Genomic DNA, 19660 nt, shown 5'->3' on the forward strand with positions numbered 1-19660 from the left:
CCAACGCTGTGATTCAGCCTCTCAGTTTCAGTCCCCGTAGCCAATTTCCATGCGGAGCGAGCGGGAGGGAACACGGCAGGGAGGAGCGAGCAGCCACACACTGCCCGCTGCCTCGTGCCTCCGACTGGCACAGGTTGGTGGGCACTGACAGAGACCCCCAGCGGGCCCCAAAACGCCCTGATGAAGGCAGGAGGAGGTCACCCCACCCTGCCACCCCCACCTCCACTGCGGGATGCAGACTGCACCCTCCGATCCAGGAGCATCCCCAAGGAGCAGTGTCACAGTGTTGCACCCCAAAACAACCATCAGCTCGTGGATATCACACCCCAAAGACCCAAATGGGGTAGGACATGCTGCCCTCCGGGCCCCTGCATCTCCCCCCCTACCTCACCTGAGAGCCTCAATGGAGGGGAGGTCATGGATCCCTTTTGGGGTCCCCCTCATGGAACCCAGAGCCTCACAGGAGCCTGGCTGCTGCCATGGCCTCCATGGGTCCCCAGCCCCACAAGTTTCCCCAGATCATCCCTGGGGACATCTGGGCCTGAACTCATCCCTTCCTCTCCCACAGCAGGGCCTCTCCTACCCTGAGCTCCTGGATCCCATGGTGGCAGCACATGGAAGGTGAAGGCAGCCATGAAAAGACCAGTCTAGATTTTATTAAAAGTTCAGCACCAGTAAATATATAAAAAGAGCAACTGTGCAAGAGGGGAAATCTTAAATTAACGGAGCTTAAGGCTAGAGAGGGCTGATGTGGCAAAATTTCAAGGCACAGGCAGGGCATGGGCACCACAGCCTTGCCAGGCTGCAGCCTTGTGGTGACACAGGGAGGTGACACAGGGAGGTGACACACCAGGAGCCCCCTGTAGCACCAGGCTGGGGAGTCCAAGGGGAGCTGGCAGATTGCCTGGGAGGCTGGAGGAACAGGAGCAGGAGCCTCAGGGAGCCTCAGGAAGGGGCAGGAGCAGCTCCAGCAGCATTGTGCATTGCTCCCAAAGTAGGGGTACCCTCCCAAGCCCCTCAAGACAACACAGGGGTCGATTCTGGTGCATCATCCACAGATCCTGGGGAGCAGCTGAGGGACACTGAAATCCCCAGTGCATCACTGCTGGTCAGGGCTCCTGGGGCACTGGGGACAGGGGTGGCCCAGGCTCCCGGGCAGGCAGGGATGTTCAGGGCTGCTGGTGTTCCACTGATGGGAATTGGGCTGTGTCAGCAGACATCCAGGTGGCAAAGGCAGCCCTGCTGCAGGATGATAGGCAGGACTGGCCCCTCCCCATGAGTCTGAGCTTCTACCGGAGGCTGGGAGGAGCCCAAAGCCCGATGTCCCCAAGATGGCATCACAGAGCCACCACCATCCAGCTCAGTTGGTGCTGGCTCCCCCTTCACCTGGCTCATCATAGGATCTCTGCAAACAAGGAGAGTTCGGTGGCACCAGGGGTGTGGGCAGCAGACCCCCCACCCTACAGCACAGCCCCCAGCCCTGGTATCAGGAACCTTGGTCGTCTTTGTCCCCTTTGGTCTTGGGTTCCTGCCACCACTCTGAGAAGAAGCCTTCCTCGTAGTCACCTTCACCCTCGAACTCGCCATCAGAGGGCAGGTCCAGCACCTCCGGCCCCTCACCACCATCCACCTCCATCTGCAGCACAGGAGGAGGCAGAGGGGCTTGGCAGCCTCACCTGCAGTCTGCTTTGGGGGGGTCACACCCCCACACACACCATCCAGCACCCCCAAAAGCACCACCTGCACCCCACATCAGGTACCTCATCATCATCATCCTGCAGGTACTGCCGGGCAAACTCCAGCATCTTCTTCTGCGCCGCCGTCTGGTTGTGGTACCTCACGGCTTCCTGGGCACGGCGGGGGAGAGGGGTCAGGCCCTCCCTGGGCAGTGCAGGGCCACAGGATGGGGGGCTGGGGGGGTCCTCACCGGCCGTGGCTCGAAGTCCTCCTCCCGCAGGCGCCAGCGCTCGCGGTGGAAGCGGTAATAGACCAGGTTCTGCTGCATCACCGTGTCAGCCGGGTCGAAGAGCATGTAGCTGGAGACGCTGCGCACCGCGTCCTGCACGTCGTTCACTGCAGGGAGCAGAGCCAGCTGACGCGGGGTGACACCCCTCACAGGGCACACAGCACCCCAAGGTGCCCCAGGGCACGCACAGCCGCCCACTCCCAGTTGTACTTACACTTGTAGTAAGCGAACTGCAGGTAGTGGTACATGGTGGCCACGAATTTCTCCACAAAGTAGCCGCCCACGTTGGGGGTGAGCTCGGTCTCGCAGTCCACCTTGCACTGCAGCACGCTCACAAAGTGGTCTGGGGGGAGATGTCGGGTGTTGCAGCCCTGATCACCTCCCCAAGTCTGCTGTCCCCCAGCCCTGCACTACCTGCGATGGCAGGGTAGAAGTCCTTGAATTCCTGGAGCTCGTAGGCGCCCTCGCAGCCAGCCAGACAATCCTCGTAGGCCTTGTAGTACTCGGCCAGCGCCTGCTCCATGTCAGCTGCGCTGCTCCGGAAATCCCCACTGTTGTACAGCTTCACTGCCCGCACGAATATCGGCTGCCGGGACCACTGCTCAGTGAGGGAGAGCTGCTTCCCTCGGGGTTTGGCAGCACCAGGTGGGCTTCGAGCCCTGGGGAGCCCCTCTCCTGCCCCAGCCCCATTCCCTCCTCACCTCATAGGGCCGAGCTTCCAGGTCGACCAGGTATTCATCCACATCCAGCATCGTCCTGTAGTAGTTCAGGTACCTCAAGGTCATCTCATGCTTGGGGTTTTTCTGCAGGAAGGTGTGGGCAGCAGACACGGCTTTCTCGATCTTATTTGACTGTGGAGGGAGGAGCAGATCCCTGCTGCAGGGCAGCCTGAACCCACACTGCAGCCAAGGGGGCCTCAGCAGCCAGCCAGACCCCTGGGCTGCAGGACAGAGGGGTGATCCTTGTGGGGAACACCCCTGAACCCACACTGCACAATCATCCATTGGCAGTGATAAACAGACAGGATCTGGGAACATGGACACTGCAGGTAACTCCAGCCACACCAACCTCCTGGCTGTGCCCATGGTGGGCACAGGGACAGCTGAGCCTCTCGTGGGCCCCCACATGCAGCCAGGAGTGATCCACGTGGTGTGAGGTGGATCCACGTGGTGTGGGTTTGACCCACACATCTGCCCTTCTCCAGCACTGCCATCAGACCTGGCTGCTGCCCTGCTGCTTTATGGGATCTCGGGTTGCAGCTTCAGGGGAGTGAGCAGGGAGGGAGGGAGGGAGGGTGGTTTGAATGACCCATCCATGAAATGGGTTTGGGCCAGAGCAGCAAGAGGAAAAGGCATTAAGGATGAAGCCAGGCAGTCCCTTACCACTGCCAGGTGAGTGGGGCTGCAGTGCTGAGTGCTAAAACAGCACCCACAGTGGCAGGCGCCAGGGACCAGACCCTGACCAGAGCACTGTCCCCTGCCAGAGGCACTCTGGCCAACACATGGCCGCCCGAGGGGGATGCCTTATGAAACCTCCCTCCACAAAACCTCCCTCCACGTCTGCACTGTGAAGCTGAGCAAGTCCTTCTTTCTTATGGAGCATCCAGACACATGTCCCATCCCAATCACAGAGGCACTGGAGCTTCCAGCTCAGGCCCCTCAAGCTGGCTCAGCTCCTGCGTGCTCTCTGCCTGCCCAGGGAGACCTTGGGCCACCAGGGCAACACAAGGTGGGGTAGAGGGACACAACCACAGGGGCCCCCAGTTGTCCTGCCTGATATGTCCCAGATGATGCTGACGTGCCACAGCTCAGGGCCAGTATGGAGGAGCTGGTGGGGGATGCCAGATGGGGAGGGAAGGAAAGGGGAAGCACCTGACAGCAGGGTGCAGGATGGAGGGGAGCAGGGTTCAGGGGGTGCAGAGATAGATGGGAGTGGTGTTCAGGGTGGGCAGATCAGAGGGTGCAGGCTAACAGCGTAGGAGGGGGGCACAGGATGGGCGTGCAGAAAGGGGGTGTCAAAGAGGAGGTATAGGATGAGCGGCACAGGATGAGACCCGGGAAGGGGTGTGCCCCATCAGGGGGCAGAGTGCAGGGGAAAGATCAGTGGTGCAGGATAGAGGAGCAGGACCCCTCCCACCCCTGCCCGCTGCCATTTGCACCGCCTCACCTTGAAGAGCGCGTAGTGCAGGTACTGGTAGGGCTGGCGGCGCTGGAAGTCGCGCAGGGTCTGCGCCGGCGGGTAGCGCAGCTGGAACACGGGCAGCTCCCGCTTGCAGGCGCGCAGGCAGCCGGCGCGGAGCAGCAGCCGCCCGAAGAGCCGCAGCTCCGGCTCCCACTCCCGCGCGGGGTCCCGCTCCCCGCGGGGCTCCCCGGCGGGATCCTCCCCCGCGGGAGGGGGCTCCCCGGCGCAGCGGCGGTGGCAATGCGCCTCGCTGTCCCGCAGCAGCCTGTGGAGCCGCAGGCTGGCCTCCAGCCCCTGGGCGCTCTCCGCCCATTGCGCGTCCGCGTACTGCTCCAGCGCCCGCTCGTAGGCGCTCTGCAGCGGCTCCAGCGCGGCCGCGGGGAAGCCGCGCACGCTGTACTGCTCGTACTGCGCCGCGCACAGCCCCGCCGCCAGCACCGCCAGCAGCAACGCCGGCAGCGACCTCGCTACCGGTACCGGTACCGGCACCGCGCCGCCCATGCCCGCTGCCGCGCACTGCCCGCGCACCGCCCCGCGCACTGCCCGCGCACCGCCCCGCGCACCGCTCCGCGCCGGGCCCCGCGCAGGGGGCGGGGATGGGCGGTGCGCGGCGGGCGCGCAGGGTCTTAGTGCGGCTCCGCCGGCCCCGCGGGGGATGCGCGGGGGATGCGCACCGCGGAGCGAGGTGCCTCGGCAGCACCATGCGCGGGCGGACTCTCCAGGCGGCGGTGCCCGGAGGTGTCCCCGCCGCTGGCCGGTGCCAAGCCCGAGGCCACACGCCCTGTGCCGTGCCAGATCCCGGCCCCAGAGCTGTCCCGTGCCAGGCCTCGGCACGGCCGCAATGGCCCCGGCCCAAACCCAATGCTTTGTCGCTGGCTGGACGGTGGCACTGAGGGATGTCACAGCGCGGGGCAGGAGCCAGGACAATGCTGAGGTTTCTCCCTGCGGAGCAGAGGCTGCTGCTGCGGTGCCACCACCCCTGTCAGCACTCACTGGGCACAGTGAGGCCGTGTCCCCGCGCCATCGGGAGAGCCACGTGTCCCCCCAGGCCACTCCGAGCAGCGCTGACGGTGCTGGCCCCGGTGTGATGTGTGCTGGGGGCTGCACAGCACCCCGGGGCTGAGCTGGGGGAGCTGGCGGTGCTTGGCTGGAGCTGTTGCTGTCGCTGGTAGCACTGAGCCTCAGAGGAGCTGGGTTAGGATTTGGGTTTGGGTTCACAGCCTGTTGCATTTCCCACCTGGAACTCACCATGGGCTCTTGCCACGGGACCTCCTTCTTGCCGATGGATTTGGGGGAGCAGGGATGTGTGGGCAACGCCTCTGTGAGAGTTTGAGGCTGTGTTTGTTTGGGAAGGACTGCTGGGAGAATTTCACATTTTTGAGTAAAGGCTCTGCCAGCAGCAGACTTTTTATTAAAACACTTAATTCCTTTTATTTACTCTCTCAAGCTGCTGGGACTGAGCAGCAGCATCTTGGGCCGGGCGCAATGAGCTGGCAGCGGCAGAAGGAAGAAGAGGAGGCTGGGCCCGCAGCCGCACAGCCGCTCGTCAGCTTTTCGTTCGGAGGAGGAATTGCCCAAGAGAAAAAAAAAAAAAAAAAAGTAAAGAGTAAATTATGACGGGGAGGAGGAAAAAAAAATAGGAGAGTAAAAAAGGAGGAAAAGGAAAAGAGGGGAAAGGGGGGAAAAGAGCAATAAATAAAGGAGGGGAAAAAACGAAGAGGAAAAACAAAAGGGAAAAGAATAACTCCTCCCGCCGTGGATCGCTCTCTGCCGCGGTGTCAGCTCCCGGCGCGGCGGGGGGAGCGGCGGGGCCCGGACACGTCTACAGAAATTCCAGCAGGGCCGGGCTGGGCGGGCGCAGGGGAAGGCCCGGGAAGGCGAAGGCGAGGGGCGTCCCGGGCAGGAAAGGGGCGTCCTGAACCCCCCGCCCTCCTCCTTCCCCCAGCCGGGCCCTTCCGCCGCCGCAGCCCCAGCGCCATGGCCATGGCCCCGGGCAGCCGCTGCTGCCTCCTCCTCCTCCTCCTCCTGGGCGTCTTGGGGGCCCCGGCGCTGGGCGACCCCGGCCCCTTGGAAGACGTGGTGATAGACAGATACTATATTCCCAAAATCTGCCTGCGGGAGGCGCAGATGGGGGATTTCATTCGCTACCACTACAATGGGACCTTTAAAGATGGCAAAAAGTTTGACTCCAGGTATCGCCCGCGGCTCCGTGCCGGCTGCATGCGGGGGGCAGCTGCGGCGGGACCCTGCATGCCTCCCCCAGCCCCCAGCCCGCATGCCGGGGCAGGCAGGCGGCTGCGGGGACCCCGCATGCCTTCCCCAGCCCCGGGGCAGCCAGGCCGGAGACAACGCCCCGTCCCCCCGGCTTTGAACCGAGGAGGGTTTTTGGTGGGTGCTGGGGTAGCTCCGGAGCCTGCAGCGTGTCAGCCTGAAGCGAACCCCCAGCCCAGGCTGCAGCCCCCCAGCCTGGTCCCGCAGGAGCTCCCAGCCCTTCGGGGAGCCTGCACCCCCTCAGTGTCAAAGGGCTGTGGGATAGCCTGTCCAGGGCACGGGCGGGATTTGGCCCTAATTGGCGCTCTCTGCACGCAGGAACACGTATGTGCATGTGCTGCACAGGCAGGGAAATGCTTGAAGCACTTTGAGACGTGGCAGCAGCAAAACCCTTCATTATACCAGAGGCTTTGCTCTGCTGGCCTCAGAGCTCCTTGGCCCCCTGCTCTGCTTATGCTGGCTGGGAAACAGGGTTGGGGCAGCCCCTGGTTTACAGCACCATGTGCAGGAAGGAGCACTGGGGACACAGGAAAAACTGCAGCCACATAGCAATCAAAATTTCCCAGGCAGGTGTTGTTCTGGAGCTCTGGAAAGTAAAGAGGTTCACAGTTTGATGTCTTATCTTTTTTGTGAGCATCGGTGGGGGAAAAATTAACTGCTAAAAGAATTCTCTGTCAGGAGGACATCTGCTGCCCCAGTAGTTCCTTGGAGTATTTTAAGGTTAAAAATAAAAGCAAATTTGCAGTTTAAAAATGAGGCTGGGACATCATCTTTCCTCACCACTGTGTAAAGCTCCAATGTGCTGTATACAAAATGATTTGGGAGCAGCAGAGCTGCCAGCCTCCAGCCCAGCTCAGTGGGTGAGATCTGGGGAGGGTCTGGATGGCTTCTGGGGCTGAAATCCTGACCAGTGCCCCAGGGGCCACCAGCCCTCCAGCAGCATGGGATTGATCCCCCGAGCATCCACATTTGTGATCTATGGGCTCTGCCTGCAGCACAGGCGCTCAGCGGCTGTGATGTGAGACCTGCCCTGGCAGCTCTGGGAGCTTCATCCTTTTTCTCAGCTCTGATGGCTCTGTCCCTTTGCCCCAGCTACGACAGAGGGGCCACGGTGGCCGGTGTGGTGGGCGTTGGGCGGCTGATCACGGGCATGGACCGGGGGCTGCAGGGCATGTGCGTCAACGAGCGGCGTCACCTGATCGTGCCACCGCACCTGGGCTACGGCAGCATCGGCGTGGGTAAGGGGCCCTGGCACGGGGGGCTCGGGGAGAAAAGCCCCCAGGGGCAGGGACAGGGCTCCAGGGGCACCTGGAAGATGTAACCTAAGGGGGGCTCCATGGCCAGGGTGAGGGGTGCTGAAGTGGGACTTCCCTGGTGTGATGTTTTCAGGGTCTCCCGTGGCAGGAAGGAAATGATGGATCTGACTCCATGTTCTTAGAAGGCCAATTTATTATGATATTATAATGATATGATATGATATGATATGATATGATATGATATGATATGATATGATACTGTGTATATTATATGTATGTATAGTATGATATAATACTATCAATATATAATATATATACTATTATATACAGTATTATATAATACTATACTAAAGGATAGAGAAAGGATACAGACAGAAGGCTTAACAAGATATTAATTAAAAACTCATAACTCTTTCTGGAGCCCTGAGACAGCTTGACTGTGGTTGGTCATTAAGTCAAAACAATTCACAGGTTGGATAAACAATCTCCAACCACATTCCAAAGCAGTAAAACACAGGAAAAGCAAATGAGATTATATTGTTTTCCTTTTTCTCTGAGGCTTCTCAGCTTCCCAGGAGAAGAAATCCTGGTGAAGAAAATATGACAGTGCTGCCCTGGGAATGAGGGGCCTGCCCTCAGCTGGGCTGTGCTGGGTCTCCAGCAGTGGGTTCAGGAGAGGCTTCAGGGGGCAGAACCCATGGCTGGCCTGGGCTCAGTGTTGGCCCCACTGAAGGTGCTCTGTCCTTGCTGCTGCCCCTTTAGCGGGGCTGATCCCCCCAGATGCCACCCTGTACTTCGATGTGGTCATGCTGGACATCTGGAACAAGAATGACAAGCTGCAGATCACCACCCTGTCCAAACCCGAGCGCTGCAACCGCACAGTGGAGGACTCAGACTTCGTGCGGTACCACTACAACGGCACCCTGCTGGATGGGACCCCCTTCGACTCCAGGTATGGCCACTGGGATGCCCCCTGGCCTCAGGGCACCTGGGATGCACCCTCTGCCTCCACACTGGGCCACTAGGGGTGGCTGGCACCCAGGGACACCAGCCTGGACACACAGTGGCAGCAGCCGCGCCCTGTACTCCCTCCCTGCTCCCCAGCAGGGCTGTGCAGCTCCATGACCCCCCAAACCAGCCTCTGGCACTGCACTGCTCTGGCTGGGGCTGCTGCTGTGGCCCCAGAGCCATCCCCACCCTCATTCTCCATCACCAGCTACAGCAAGGGCAGCACCTACGACACCTACGTGGGCACGGGGTGGCTGATCAAGGGCATGGACCAGGGGCTGCTGGGGATGTGCGCCGGGGAGAAGAGGAGCATCATCATCCCCCCGTTCCTGGCCTATGGGGAGAAGGGCTACGGTGAGCCAGGCACCACCCCATCCTGCCAGCCCCTTCCCTGCCAGCTCTGAGCAGAGCCCCCTGGTGTAGAACCCTCCTTCAGGCTGAGCTGTTTCCTCTCCCAGGGACGGTGATCCCGCCGCAGGCGTCGCTGGTGTTCAGCGTGCTGCTGGTGGATTTCCACAATCCCAAGGATGGTGTCTTCCTGGAGCACCTGGAGGTGCCAGAGACCTGCAAGCGCCGGGCTGTGACCGGGGACTTTGTCCGCTACCACTACAACGGGACACTCATGGATGGGACCCTCTTTGACTCCAGGTGTGGGGGGGACACTCATGGATGGGACCCTCTTTGACTCCAGGTGTGGGAGGGGACACTCATGGATGGGACCCTCTTTGACTCCAGGTGTGGGAGGGGACACTCATGGATGGGACCCTCTTTGACTCCAGGTGTGGGAGGAAGTGGCCCTGTAAGGAGAGCTCCTGATGTCCTCTCCTGGCTGCAAGGAAAGGCTGGAGAGGGGATGTAGGAACCCAGGAAATTCCTCTGGCTGCCCTGGAGGACTCGAGCCCCTGCCCAGGGGGCTCAGAGACCTTGGCACAGAGCCCAAGACCCCTGTGCCTTTGATTTAGCCCTTGGAAAAAGCAATTACCAACCTTATATGAAGAATTAGAAGCCACAAGAGTTTAAGTGGAATGATAGAGAATTTATCACTGGGTGAAAAATAGATTTTTGGGGGTTTTTAGAATGGGGGTTCAGGGGGCAAGATGGAGGAATCTGGGTGTGTCCAGCCTTTCTCCTTCTTCTTCTTGGCCTCCATCTTCTGCTGTGATGTTGGCACTTTTGGATTGGTTTAGAGTAGAAGCTCACTGTCTAATACAGGTGATGGGTATTGGAAAGTAATTGTAAATATTGTACACAGAGTTTTTAGTATAAAAAGATAACACCGCCCCAGGGGCAGGCAGAGTGCCTCTGACTGTCCTGATGAGCAGACCTTGGCAAGGGGAGAATGGGCATGAAATAGGCTAAAAAACCAATATCTGTTTGTTGCATCTCTTAGAGCAAGGTTTGGTTCCTGAGGAAGCAGGAGAGGCTGGAGAAGGGGTGTGGGTTTGGGGGGATTGATGGTGCTGGGGGGATTGATGGTGCTGGGGGTTCTCTTGCTGCAGTTACTCCCGCAATCAGACCTACAACACCTACATTGGGAAGGGCTACATCATCCCTGGCATGGATCAGGGGCTGCAGGGGGTCTGCGTGGGAGAGCACCGGCGAGTGGTCATCCCCCCACACCTGGCTTACGGGGAGAACGGTGCAGGTAAACGTGCAGAGGGTTCTGAGGGACAGATGTGGGCTCTGCTGTGCTCTGAGGGCACATCAAGGGGTGTGGGGGTGTTCACAGGGGTCCCAGGATGAGGGAAGAGATGAGAATCTTGACTCTGTGTTTCATGGCTGATTTATTATTTCATTATATATATTATAGTAAAAGAAAATGATATATTGTAACTATACTAAAAGAATAGAAGAAAGGATTTCATCAGAAGGCTTGAAAGGAAAGAAATAGAATGATAATAAAATCTTGTGATGACCAGAGAGTCCGAGACAGCTGAACTGGGATTGGCCATTAACTAGAAACAACCACATGAGACCAATCCCAGATCCACCTGTTGCATCCCACAGCAGCAGATAATTATTGTTTACATGTCGTTTCTGAGGCCTCTCAGCTTCTCAGGAGAAAAGATCCTAAGGAAGGGATTTTTCATAAAATATGTCTATGACAAAGGGGTGTGGGAAGAGGCAGGGAAAGGCTTCACCGACCTTGCAGCGCTCCAGCAGCTCTCCTCATCCTTCTCTTCCAGGCGATAAAATTCCCGGCTCAGCCGTGCTCATCTTTGATGTTCACGTCATCGATTTCCACAACCCCGCGGACCCGGTGGAGATCGAGACCGTGTTCCGGCCCGAGGGCTGCAATGTCACCACCCGCCACCGCGACTTCGTGCGCTACCACTACAACTGCTCCCTGCTGGATGGCACCCGGCTCTTCTCCTCGTGCGTGCCCCCGAGCATCCCCGTCCCTGCTGCGGCCAAACCCTGGCTGGCACTGGGCTGGGGGTGGGCAGGCACCGGGCAGCACCGGGACCTGCGACAGGCAGTGCTGGAAATCAGCCACAGGGCAGCAGGAGGGTTCAAGGGACACGGGGATGGACAGCAGGAAGAGTTCAAGGGACACGGGGATGGACAGCAGGAGGGTTCAAGGGATGCAGGGGGATGGACGTGGCTGTGGCACGGAGTGGGTGGAACTTCATGGCATAGGAGGATGTGGGATTCTGGGTTGTGGTGGGATGGAAGGGTTGGGGTTTCAGGGCTGCTCACTAGATCCAAGGGACATTTCTCACCTGTTTCCTCTGTGCCTCCTGCAGCCATGACTACGAGAAGCCCCAGGAGGTGACTCTGGGGGCCAACAAGGTGATCGAGGGGCTGAACAGTGGCCTGCTGGACATGTGTGCAGGGGAGAGGCGGGTGCTCATCGTGCCCCCACACCTGGGCCACGGGGAGAGTGGAGGTAGGGGAGCAGCAGCTGATGTGTGCAAAGCAGATTGGGTGGTCCAGCCTTGCTGGGCCCCTGCTGGGCTCCGTCCCCCCTCACCCTGCCAGGGCTGTGGGGCTCAGGGCTTTGCCTTGCTCCCCGTGGTGCTGCAGCCTCTGCTGTGTTTCCAGCCCGGGGGGTGCCTGGCAGCGCCGTGCTCCGCTTCGAGGTGGAGCTGATCTCCATGGAGGAGGGGGTTCCCGAGGGCTACCTCTTCATCTGGCATGGAGAGCCACCAGCCAACCTGTACGAGCAGATGGACCTCAACAAGGATGGGGGGATCCCTGCTGAAGAGGTGAGTTGGGTGCAGGAGGAAATGGGGGCACAGGGGACCCCACCCTGGGCAGCAGCACTTGAAGGGCACTGGGAGCCTGCAGAGCTGTGCAGGAACAACACCCCAGTAAAAAGCCCTGCCGCTGGGTGTGGGCAGTGTCCCGAGGGCAGCCTCTGCTCCCTGTCCTTGGCATGGGCTGTGGTCTCCCTGCCCTGCCTGCTGCTGGCTGTGCAGAGCCAAGCAGCATCTGTTCCCTCTCCCCTCTCCAGTTCTCCAGCTTCATCAAGACCCAGGTGGCAGAGGGGAAAGGCCGCCTCATGCCCAGCTCTGACCCCGAGAAAGTCATTGCTGACATGTTCCAGAACCAGGACCGCAACCAGGACGGGAAGATCACACCCGAGGAGCTGAAGCTCAAGTCAGATGAGGACCAGGAGAAGATTCATGAGGAGCTCTGAGGGGCAGTCCCTGCTGTTCTGGAGACAGGACTCATCCTTGCCATGTCATGGCCACTCTCCCACCCTGGGATCTGCCCCTGCTCCTCCCCAGTCCTGCAGGGGCTTGGGTTTTGATTTTCACCTCAATTTATTAACTGAGGGTGTTTTGATGTGTTCTCCTGAGCAGGAAAACTCAGCCCCCAGCTAATAAATCCAGACAAGAAGATGTCCCCCTCCCTAAGCCCCTTCACCCTCCACCAGTGACTGCAGGTCCAGCTCCAGCCCCCTCACCTGTCTGAGCTGCAGGCAGGATGTAGGGCAGGATCCCCCTCACCTCCACCATTTTTTTGTAGTTTAGGGTTGGGGATTGGGTTTTTTATGTATACACTTAAAATTCTTTAGAGAGAAGAAAGAGAAGGCTTTTGTCCCAGTCCCTGCTCTGCCCCTGCTGCCATCCTCCCTGGGACAAGAGGCTGAAGAAGGCTCAGGTTCCCAGGGTGAACTCTGCAGGCATCTGCCATTCCAAAAATCTGGGCCCCCTGGAACTGTGGGACCTGGCAAACCCCTCATCAGCTGGGAGAAGGGAAGAGACCCTCATTCCCCAGCCCTCAGGGAGCAGCACTGTCCCCCTCCCCACCTCCCAGCCCCAGTGACTGACACAAATCAGACCCATTTAATTTCAATGCCTAAATGCAGGTCACAGCCTTGGAGTGCTCAGATCCTCCTGCTGGGACCAGCACAGCTCCCAAAACCTCTGCAGTCTGCAGGAAAAAAAAGGAATGCAGAAGCACAGCAGTGCAGAGTGAAGCCCTCAAACAGGGACTCTGCCTTGCACCAAATAAATTGTTCCTCCAGGTTTCCAAGGAGTTTGACTCTGTTTGGTTTCTTTGCCATGAAACATTCCCATGTGCTGGGGTAGAGGCACAGGGACCAGCTTCACCAGTGCCCAGGGGGATTCCAGGCTGCAGCACCCACTGGCTCTGGCAGGAGAAACCAAAATTCCTGCCTGGGATCCTCCACCAAAGCCAACAGGGCTTTAGTTCCAGCACCCAGGGAGGGCTGGGGGGTTCTGGTGAGACGGGGAGCTGGGCAGCAGAGGCAGCTCCAGTGTCAGCCAAGGGGACAGAGCAGCCCCAGCCCCTCAGTGCTGGGTACAAATCAGCCGTGACCCAGCTTTAGCCAATTGTGGTTTTATTCCAAAACAGAACAAATCTGCTCTTCCCAAAGTCCCACATAACCAGAGGTTATACAGTAATAAAATAGTCTTTTCCTATTGCTGCTCTGAGAGCCCAGGATCAGCCTAGAAATTTATTACACAAACATGGTCAGGTAAAACAATTTTTAAAACTCAAAATTCTGCCATTGGCCTCTTCCCCCCACCATTCCCACCCCTCTTCCTCTGATCCCTGGCAGACAAACTTACTTCTGACTCTGAGCAGCAGCAGCTGAGCTCTGGGGCCTGCAGGGACGGCTGGAAAAAGGGTTTTTTTCCACAGTGAGAGCTGTACTGCTGCAAGAAGGACGGGTGAGCTGAGACATGAGGCCAGAGAGCTGCTGGTGTACGTGGGGAGTGGGGCTGGCTGATGTGATGGCCAGCAGGGCCACACCAGCCCACTGCTGTGCTGGCACCAGAGTCAGCCCCAGAGCTCTGAAGTCCACAGAAAACAGGACAAAGAGAGACTTGTTTTCTTAGCCAGGAACACAGTGACACATCTAAACTGGGTCTGTCCTCAGCCCATGGTAAACCATCTCCATTCCTCCCTCAGCTGCTGAAGCCAGTGCAGAACATCTCTGTCTGAAACATGGAATGGTGTGCTGTGGCCTCAGGAGGTGGCAGGGGTGAATTCCCAGTGGGATGAAGTCTGAGCAGGACAGAGTCAGTCTGGGTGGGAAACTGCAGAGCCAGGCAGAGCTGGGGTAAAGGGAAAGGAGAAGCTTCCTCCACCTCACCTCTCCTGCTCCAGGGCTGGCTGAGGCATTAGTGAGGTCAGGATGGAGCCCAGCCAGCACCAGCAGCCCCCTCCAGCTGTGTCCTGGGAAGGACATTCCCTGCCCAGTGCCTGCTGGGTGGCTGGAGCTGGGGCAGTGTCCCCAGCTCATGTCTCAGCCAGGATGTACCGCAGGATCCCGTTCACCACGTCCAGGGTCTCATCGCTCTCCAGCACAATGTCATAGGAGTCCAGGTACTTCCTCCTCCTCTCTTCCACCTGCCAGGACCGTGAACAACAACAGCTGAGGGTCAGGATCCCCAAAAAGGGGGTCAATAACCACCCTGACCATTTCCCAGACACAGCAGGAGCTCAGCAGACACCCCCAGGTCCCTCTGCACACCCCACAGGAGCTCGTACAAGTCTCTCCCATGCCCAAATCACTGAGGCAGCCTCCTGCCCCTCCCTGCTGGCACCTGGGGAAGGCTGCTAGGGAAGCACTGAACTGCTCCTCTCACTCACCTTGTCATTGAGAAAGCCAATCTTGAGGATGTTCTCCACGCTGGGAACACCGTCTGCCATGGTCAGGTCACCCATGGAGTCCCCCAGCAGGATGATGCTCGTCCTCGTGCTCAGCTGCTGGAAGTACCCTGTGCCCTGCAGCACGGTGTTGTTCTTGTTGTAGGTGTGGATGAGGGGTCCTTTGAAGTGGGTGAGGACTCCCTGAGCACGTGGGACAGACAGGCAGACAGCTCTTAACCCGGTGGTGTCACTGTTAATCATGTCCCAGTCCTCAGCCCCAGCCCCACACTGTCACTGTCATGTTTTCTGAACAATCCCTTTGCCAGGATTTCTTCTCCTGGGAAGCTGAGAAGCCTCAGAGAAAAAGGAAAACAATATTATCTCATTTGCTTCTCCTGTGTTTTACTGCTTTGGAATGTGGTTGGAGATTGTTTATCCAGCATGTGAATTGCTCTGACTTAATGACCAACCACAGTCAGGCTGTGTTGGACTCTGAAAAGAGAGCCATGAATTTTTAATTAATATCTTGTTAAGCCTTCTGTCTGTATCCTTCCTCTATTCTTTAGTATAGTATAATATAATATAGAATAATATAATATGGTATAGTATGGTTTAGTATGGTATAATATGATATGGTATGATATGATAGAGTAAAATAGAATAGAATATGGTAGAATAGAATAGAATAGAATAGAATAGAATAGAATAGAATAGAATAGAATAGAATAGAATAGAATAGAATATGGTGGAATATATTATAATAGAATAGAATAATAAACTAGCCTTCTAAGAACATGGAGTCAGATTCATCATTTCCTCCCCCGATGGGGGACCCAGCAAATCCCACACCACACCTCTCTCCTCACACACACACCACACAGATGCAAGGAGAAAACTCACATCATCACTGAAGCCCATGTAGTTGGACACCACGTTGACATTGGAGTGGAAGACGTTGGCCTGACGGATGATCTCCTCCAGGATGTCACCAACCCCAGCAGAGAAGATGAACAGGGGGATGTTGTTCTTGTGCAGCTGATCAAAGAACTCCTTGAAGCCATCCCTAGAGCAGCAGTGTGCATTGCACAGGGCTGTGTTACCAGCTCACAGCGTGGTGCCTGGTGCCCTGTGCTGGCAGCAGGCTGAGCCCAGCTCCTGTTCCTGCCCACCACTTCCCAAAGAGAAGCACACAGGGAAGCTCTGCAAGCAGCACGAGCTCTCTGTGGCACCAGCACCCCCGTGGCCTTCCCTGTGCAGAGCCCCAGAGCTCTGGGTGCTGCAGCTGGGTGGGTGCCTGTGGGAGCATGGAGCACTCCAGCCTTTTGCCTGGCATCTCCTGAGCACATCAGCTGCTCAGCACAGCCTGCCCACACACACCCACGGGAGTGGGAGATGTGCAGCTGGTCAGACTGGTTGGCAGGATGATCAGAACAACCTGTGTCTCTCCCCAGTCTGCCAGGACACAATTCCATACAACAGTGGAACTTGGGCTCGTGAAAAGCCATCTCTCCTCCCCGAGCCTGGCAGCAACCTGGGAGAGCCCAGCTCCCTGAGCCAGCCTTAGGGCCACAGCTGCCAGAACAGCTTTAGCAGTGAGTTCTAGCACAACATTTTTGTGTTGTGGGTGAAATCTGCTGCTGAGCCAAGGGCCTGCATAAGGCTTGGCAGTTCCAGTACAAAGAACACAGCTCTGCTGGAAGCAGGGAGCTGCAGGCTGCCCCTGCACCCTGCCCTGCAAATGGGGAGCTGTGCCCAGCACCAGCCCCTCAGATGCTCCTTGCCAAGGCCCAAGAGAGGGGCAGTGGTTTCAGAGCAGGAAGGGAACAGCCTGCAGCCAAGGAGGGAGCTCAGGCTGTGTCTTGTGTTCTGACTTTGTAAGAACCCAGTCCCAGGGAGCGAGCAAGGGAGCCTGGCACTGGTCACATGGCTGGAGAGCAGTGAGCAAAGCACTGGCTACACGGGCAGGAGAGAAGGGCTGTGGGCAGCCAAGGTGTCCAAGATGCCCACATCCCCCAGCCCAAACCTCAGCACCACATCCCCCAGCCCAAACCTCAGCACCACATCCCCCAGCCTGTACCTCAGTATCACAGCCCCCAGCCCAAACCTCAGCACCACATCCCCAGCCTGTACCTGAGCATTGCTTCTGACTCTCTGACAATCTGGGCTATGTCACTTTTGTGGATCTTCTGCTGCACCAGCAGCTCGTGGGCCTTGGTCCACCTGTGTGTGATGTGGGAAAGGCAGCAGTGACAGAGCTGCCAGGCTCAGCAGTCACAAACAACAATTAAACCTTGTGGGATCACTGCCAAGGCCAGGGATAATTCAAGCCCCATGCCCTGTAGTCCTCAGGGAGAGGAGGTTGTCAGGACAAGGTCAAGATCCCCACAAACAGCACTCACCACTCCACCATGAGGGGACGTTTCTCTTCCAGGGTCCGGTTGGGATCAATTTCAATGGGATAGTAATAGTGGAGCAGATCCTTCAGCTGGAGTGTCACACAGAGGGAAAAAGAACAAAGTGAACATCAGGTCTAAAGAGATTGAACAAAACTAGCATTTCTGAAGTTCTCCAAAGCACTGCTCTTCCTAAACACAACCAAAACCTTGTCACTGAGCAGCTTCCCTCTGAGCATACCTGGAACTCTCTGCAGCCTGGCTGGCCCTCAGCTCACTCCAAATGCTGCAGGTACAAACAACCCTCCCCTTCTTCCTCTTATCAAACTGAAACATTCACAGCTGCACATGCAAATTCAAGTTCCCTTTTTAACTTCTCTGTCACAGCTGGCTGAAATGCAGCCTGGGCACTTTCTCACTCCATCCTGGCAGCCCCCAGAGCTGGGAGAGCTGCCAAAGCAGCCAGTGTGACCTCCCAATGACAGGTGACAGGTACAACAGCCACCAAACCTTACACACAGCACCCACCTTCTTCTTGCCATCCTCGCTGATAACACGGCTGGTATCAAGGATATCTGCAAAGAAAATAAAATGATGCAGCACAGAATCATAAACAGACTTTCTACAGCACCTCCCCTGCGTCTCAGTGACACTGTGACCTGAGCACAGGCTCGCTCTGGGGTGCCAAGGCAAGGGCTCCACTCTGAGCCCCTGGGCTGGCCAGGCAGCAGCCTCGGTGCCCGTGGGCAGGGGGATGAAGGCAGCCAGCCCAGGAGATGGCTCCTGGCTCCTGCAGTGGGCAGCTGGCACCAGGCAGTGAGGTCCAGCCCCGTGTGGGGGAGGGCAGGATGGAGTGGCCATGCTTGGCAGAGGGGATGACAGGAACCACATCAAACACAAACACAGAAACCAAACAGAACCAGCGACAGTAAAAACAACGGCTTCCACTCACTGTGAGACGTGGGGCAGCGCCTGCCATTGCAACCAAACCTGCTCAGCGTCATGTCAAAGTCAGAAATGACCTGGAAGAGGGGAGATAAACCAAATCCCTGCGTGACCCAGTGCGTTCTGCACTGGCCAGAGCGAGCCCAAGGTGCAGGCACCTGAGAGAACGCGCAGCCAGCAGCACCGATCTCCCGTGGCCACTCCTACCAGCCCCGGACGATGTCCTCACCCTCCCAGCCCGGAGCTCTTATCGGCACCGAGGAGCAGCTTCACCCCGCCTGGGCGGAGCGGGGGCTGGGGACCGGCGCACGGTTCATGTTCCACAACCGGGAGCCGAAAGCTCCGTCCGGAGGGAGCCACCAGCCCCCAACTCCCTCCCTCTCCTCCGGGGCTTCTCCCTCTGCAGCCGCACGGAGAAGCCGGGCCGGGGCCGGGGGAGGAGGAAGGGGCGGCTGAGCAAAGGCCAGAGCAGGGGCGATGCCCCGCGGGGCCGGTACCTGCAGTTTGGCCACCCCTCGCTCCCGGAGAGCCTGGATGATCTCCCGCACACGCTCGGGCTGCCGGATCCGCACCGTGGCTTTCTCCAGCTCGGGCACCTGCAGGCAGAGACCCCGCTCGGTGCGGCCCCGGGCTCCCCCCAGCTCCGGGGGGACCGAACCCCTCCGGGTGCCGCCATCCCGGCTCGCAGCCCCGCTCTCACCATCTCCGCTCCGCTCGCTCCGCTCGCTCCGGGCCGCGCAGCCGCGGGGCGGGACCGGAACGGGGCCCGGGGCCGCCGGGCGGGGCTCCGGGAGCGTTCCGCGGTTGCCGCGGCCGGAGAATCGGAGAATCCTGCCGTGCTCCGCCCCGCTGCGGCTCCCAGCGGCGGTTGCGTTTCCCCCGCGACGAGCCGGGAAGGCGAGCTATATTAAAATAAAAATATTTTTCTAATTAAAATAAAAAAAGAAAAGTCGCCGGCCGGGCCGTTCGTGCCCGCAGGGCTCCCGGCGCTGAAGCGCTCCGCACACTGGAACACTGAGAGCGCTGAGTCACAGAGCGCTGGGGGGGAGAAGCCCTCAAAGAACCATCCCCCAGCATTGCCAAGGCCACCGATGTCCCAAAGTGCCACATCCACAAGACTTTTAAACCCCTCCAGGGATGAGGATTCACCACTACTGCCCTCGGCAGCTTGTGACAGGACTAAACAGGCCATTCAGGAAAAAAATTCCCAACATTTCCAACATACAACCCAAACCTCCCTGGCACAATGTCAATGACAAAGCAGCAGCGACAGTGTGTGTGACAGCACTGACATGAGCACGACTGTACCTCAGTTTCCTCCTGGGTGAGGTGGCACAAGACACTTCAGCAGTGGTTGATGCCCACATCTGGGGGCAGTGAAATATTCCTGAAGGGCTGCCAGGGGATGGAGCACATGGCTGGCTCTGCTCCATCAAGACAGTGCAGGTCCAGGAGCCGGCATAACCCGGGCTGTAGGGAAGCAAGGGCTGGGGGCAACCACAGAATGCTGGGCCTGGGTCAGCCCTGCATCTGTGATGTCATTATGGGGCACAGTCCAGAACCAGCAA

At 58.3% G+C, this 19660-nt stretch overlaps 3 protein-coding genes across 4 annotated transcripts; 1 reads left to right on the top strand and 2 right to left on the bottom strand.

The window, feature by feature from the left end:
- Nucleotides 1-1486: 1486 nt before the first annotated feature.
- P3H4 (prolyl 3-hydroxylase family member 4 (inactive)) lies at nucleotides 1487-4648 on the bottom strand (the record flags this gene model as incomplete). The annotated part of the gene is made up of 7 exons (XM_084222349.1): nucleotides 1487-1636; nucleotides 1761-1847; nucleotides 1928-2073; nucleotides 2181-2309; nucleotides 2381-2552; nucleotides 2668-2817; nucleotides 4133-4648. The coding sequence occupies 7 exons, from the start codon at nucleotides 4646-4648 to the stop codon at nucleotides 1487-1489; spliced, it is 1350 nt and encodes a 449-aa protein (XP_084078475.1).
- A 981-nt stretch (nucleotides 4649-5629) lies between these two features.
- Nucleotides 5630-13045, top strand: FKBP10 (FKBP prolyl isomerase 10). The gene is made up of 10 exons (XM_084222218.1): nucleotides 5630-6339; nucleotides 7511-7656; nucleotides 8437-8626; nucleotides 8891-9036; nucleotides 9141-9330; nucleotides 10182-10327; nucleotides 10869-11058; nucleotides 11430-11572; nucleotides 11728-11891; nucleotides 12140-13045. Exons 1-10 carry the CDS (start codon nucleotides 6125-6127, stop codon nucleotides 12323-12325), a joined length of 1716 nt encoding a protein of 571 aa, XP_084078344.1. The 5' UTR covers nucleotides 5630-6124; the 3' UTR covers nucleotides 12326-13045.
- A 595-nt stretch (nucleotides 13046-13640) lies between these two features.
- Nucleotides 13641-18815, bottom strand: NT5C3B (5'-nucleotidase, cytosolic IIIB). Of its 2 annotated transcripts, XM_084222084.1 has the most exons (9): nucleotides 18793-18815; nucleotides 18590-18688; nucleotides 18100-18169; nucleotides 17676-17722; nucleotides 17154-17239; nucleotides 16885-16974; nucleotides 15655-15817; nucleotides 14755-14955; nucleotides 13641-14511 (listed from the first exon to the last, which is right to left on the bottom strand). In XM_084222084.1, the coding sequence occupies exons 1-9, from the start codon at nucleotides 18793-18795 to the stop codon at nucleotides 14401-14403; spliced, it is 870 nt and encodes a 289-aa protein (XP_084078210.1). In that variant the 5' UTR covers nucleotides 18796-18815; the 3' UTR covers nucleotides 13641-14400. The 2 variants fall into 2 exon arrangements, with proteins under 2 accessions (XP_084078210.1, XP_084078211.1); XM_084222085.1 differs by lacking the exon at nucleotides 16885-16974.
- Between the last annotated feature and the right edge of the window lie 845 nt (nucleotides 18816-19660).

Source organism: Fringilla coelebs, assembly GCF_963513975.1.
Source record: "Fringilla coelebs genome assembly, chromosome: 27".
NCBI lineage: Eukaryota > Metazoa > Chordata > Aves > Passeriformes > Fringillidae > Fringilla > Fringilla coelebs.

Excerpts from the sequence above, each read along its gene's own strand:
- FKBP10 (XM_084222218.1), top strand. The coding sequence starts at position 6,125 with ATGGCCATGGCCCCGGGCAGCCGCTGCTGCCTCCTCCTCCTCCTCCTC. Across the intron at positions 8,627-8,890 it reads GGGACCCCCTTCGACTCCAG|CTACAGCAAGGGCAGCACCT; the intron begins GTATGGCCACTG and ends CTCCATCACCAG. Across the intron at positions 11,059-11,429 it reads GGCACCCGGCTCTTCTCCTC|CCATGACTACGAGAAGCCCC; the intron begins GTGCGTGCCCCC and ends TGCCTCCTGCAG.
- NT5C3B (XM_084222084.1), bottom strand. Across the intron at positions 18,170-18,589 it reads GAGGGGTGGCCAAACTGCAG|GTCATTTCTGACTTTGACAT; the intron begins GTACCGGCCCCG and ends CCCCTCTTCCAG. Across the intron at positions 14,956-15,654 it reads ACATGGGCTTCAGTGATGAT|GGAGTCCTCACCCACTTCAA; the intron begins GTGAGTTTTCTC and ends CCACGTGCTCAG.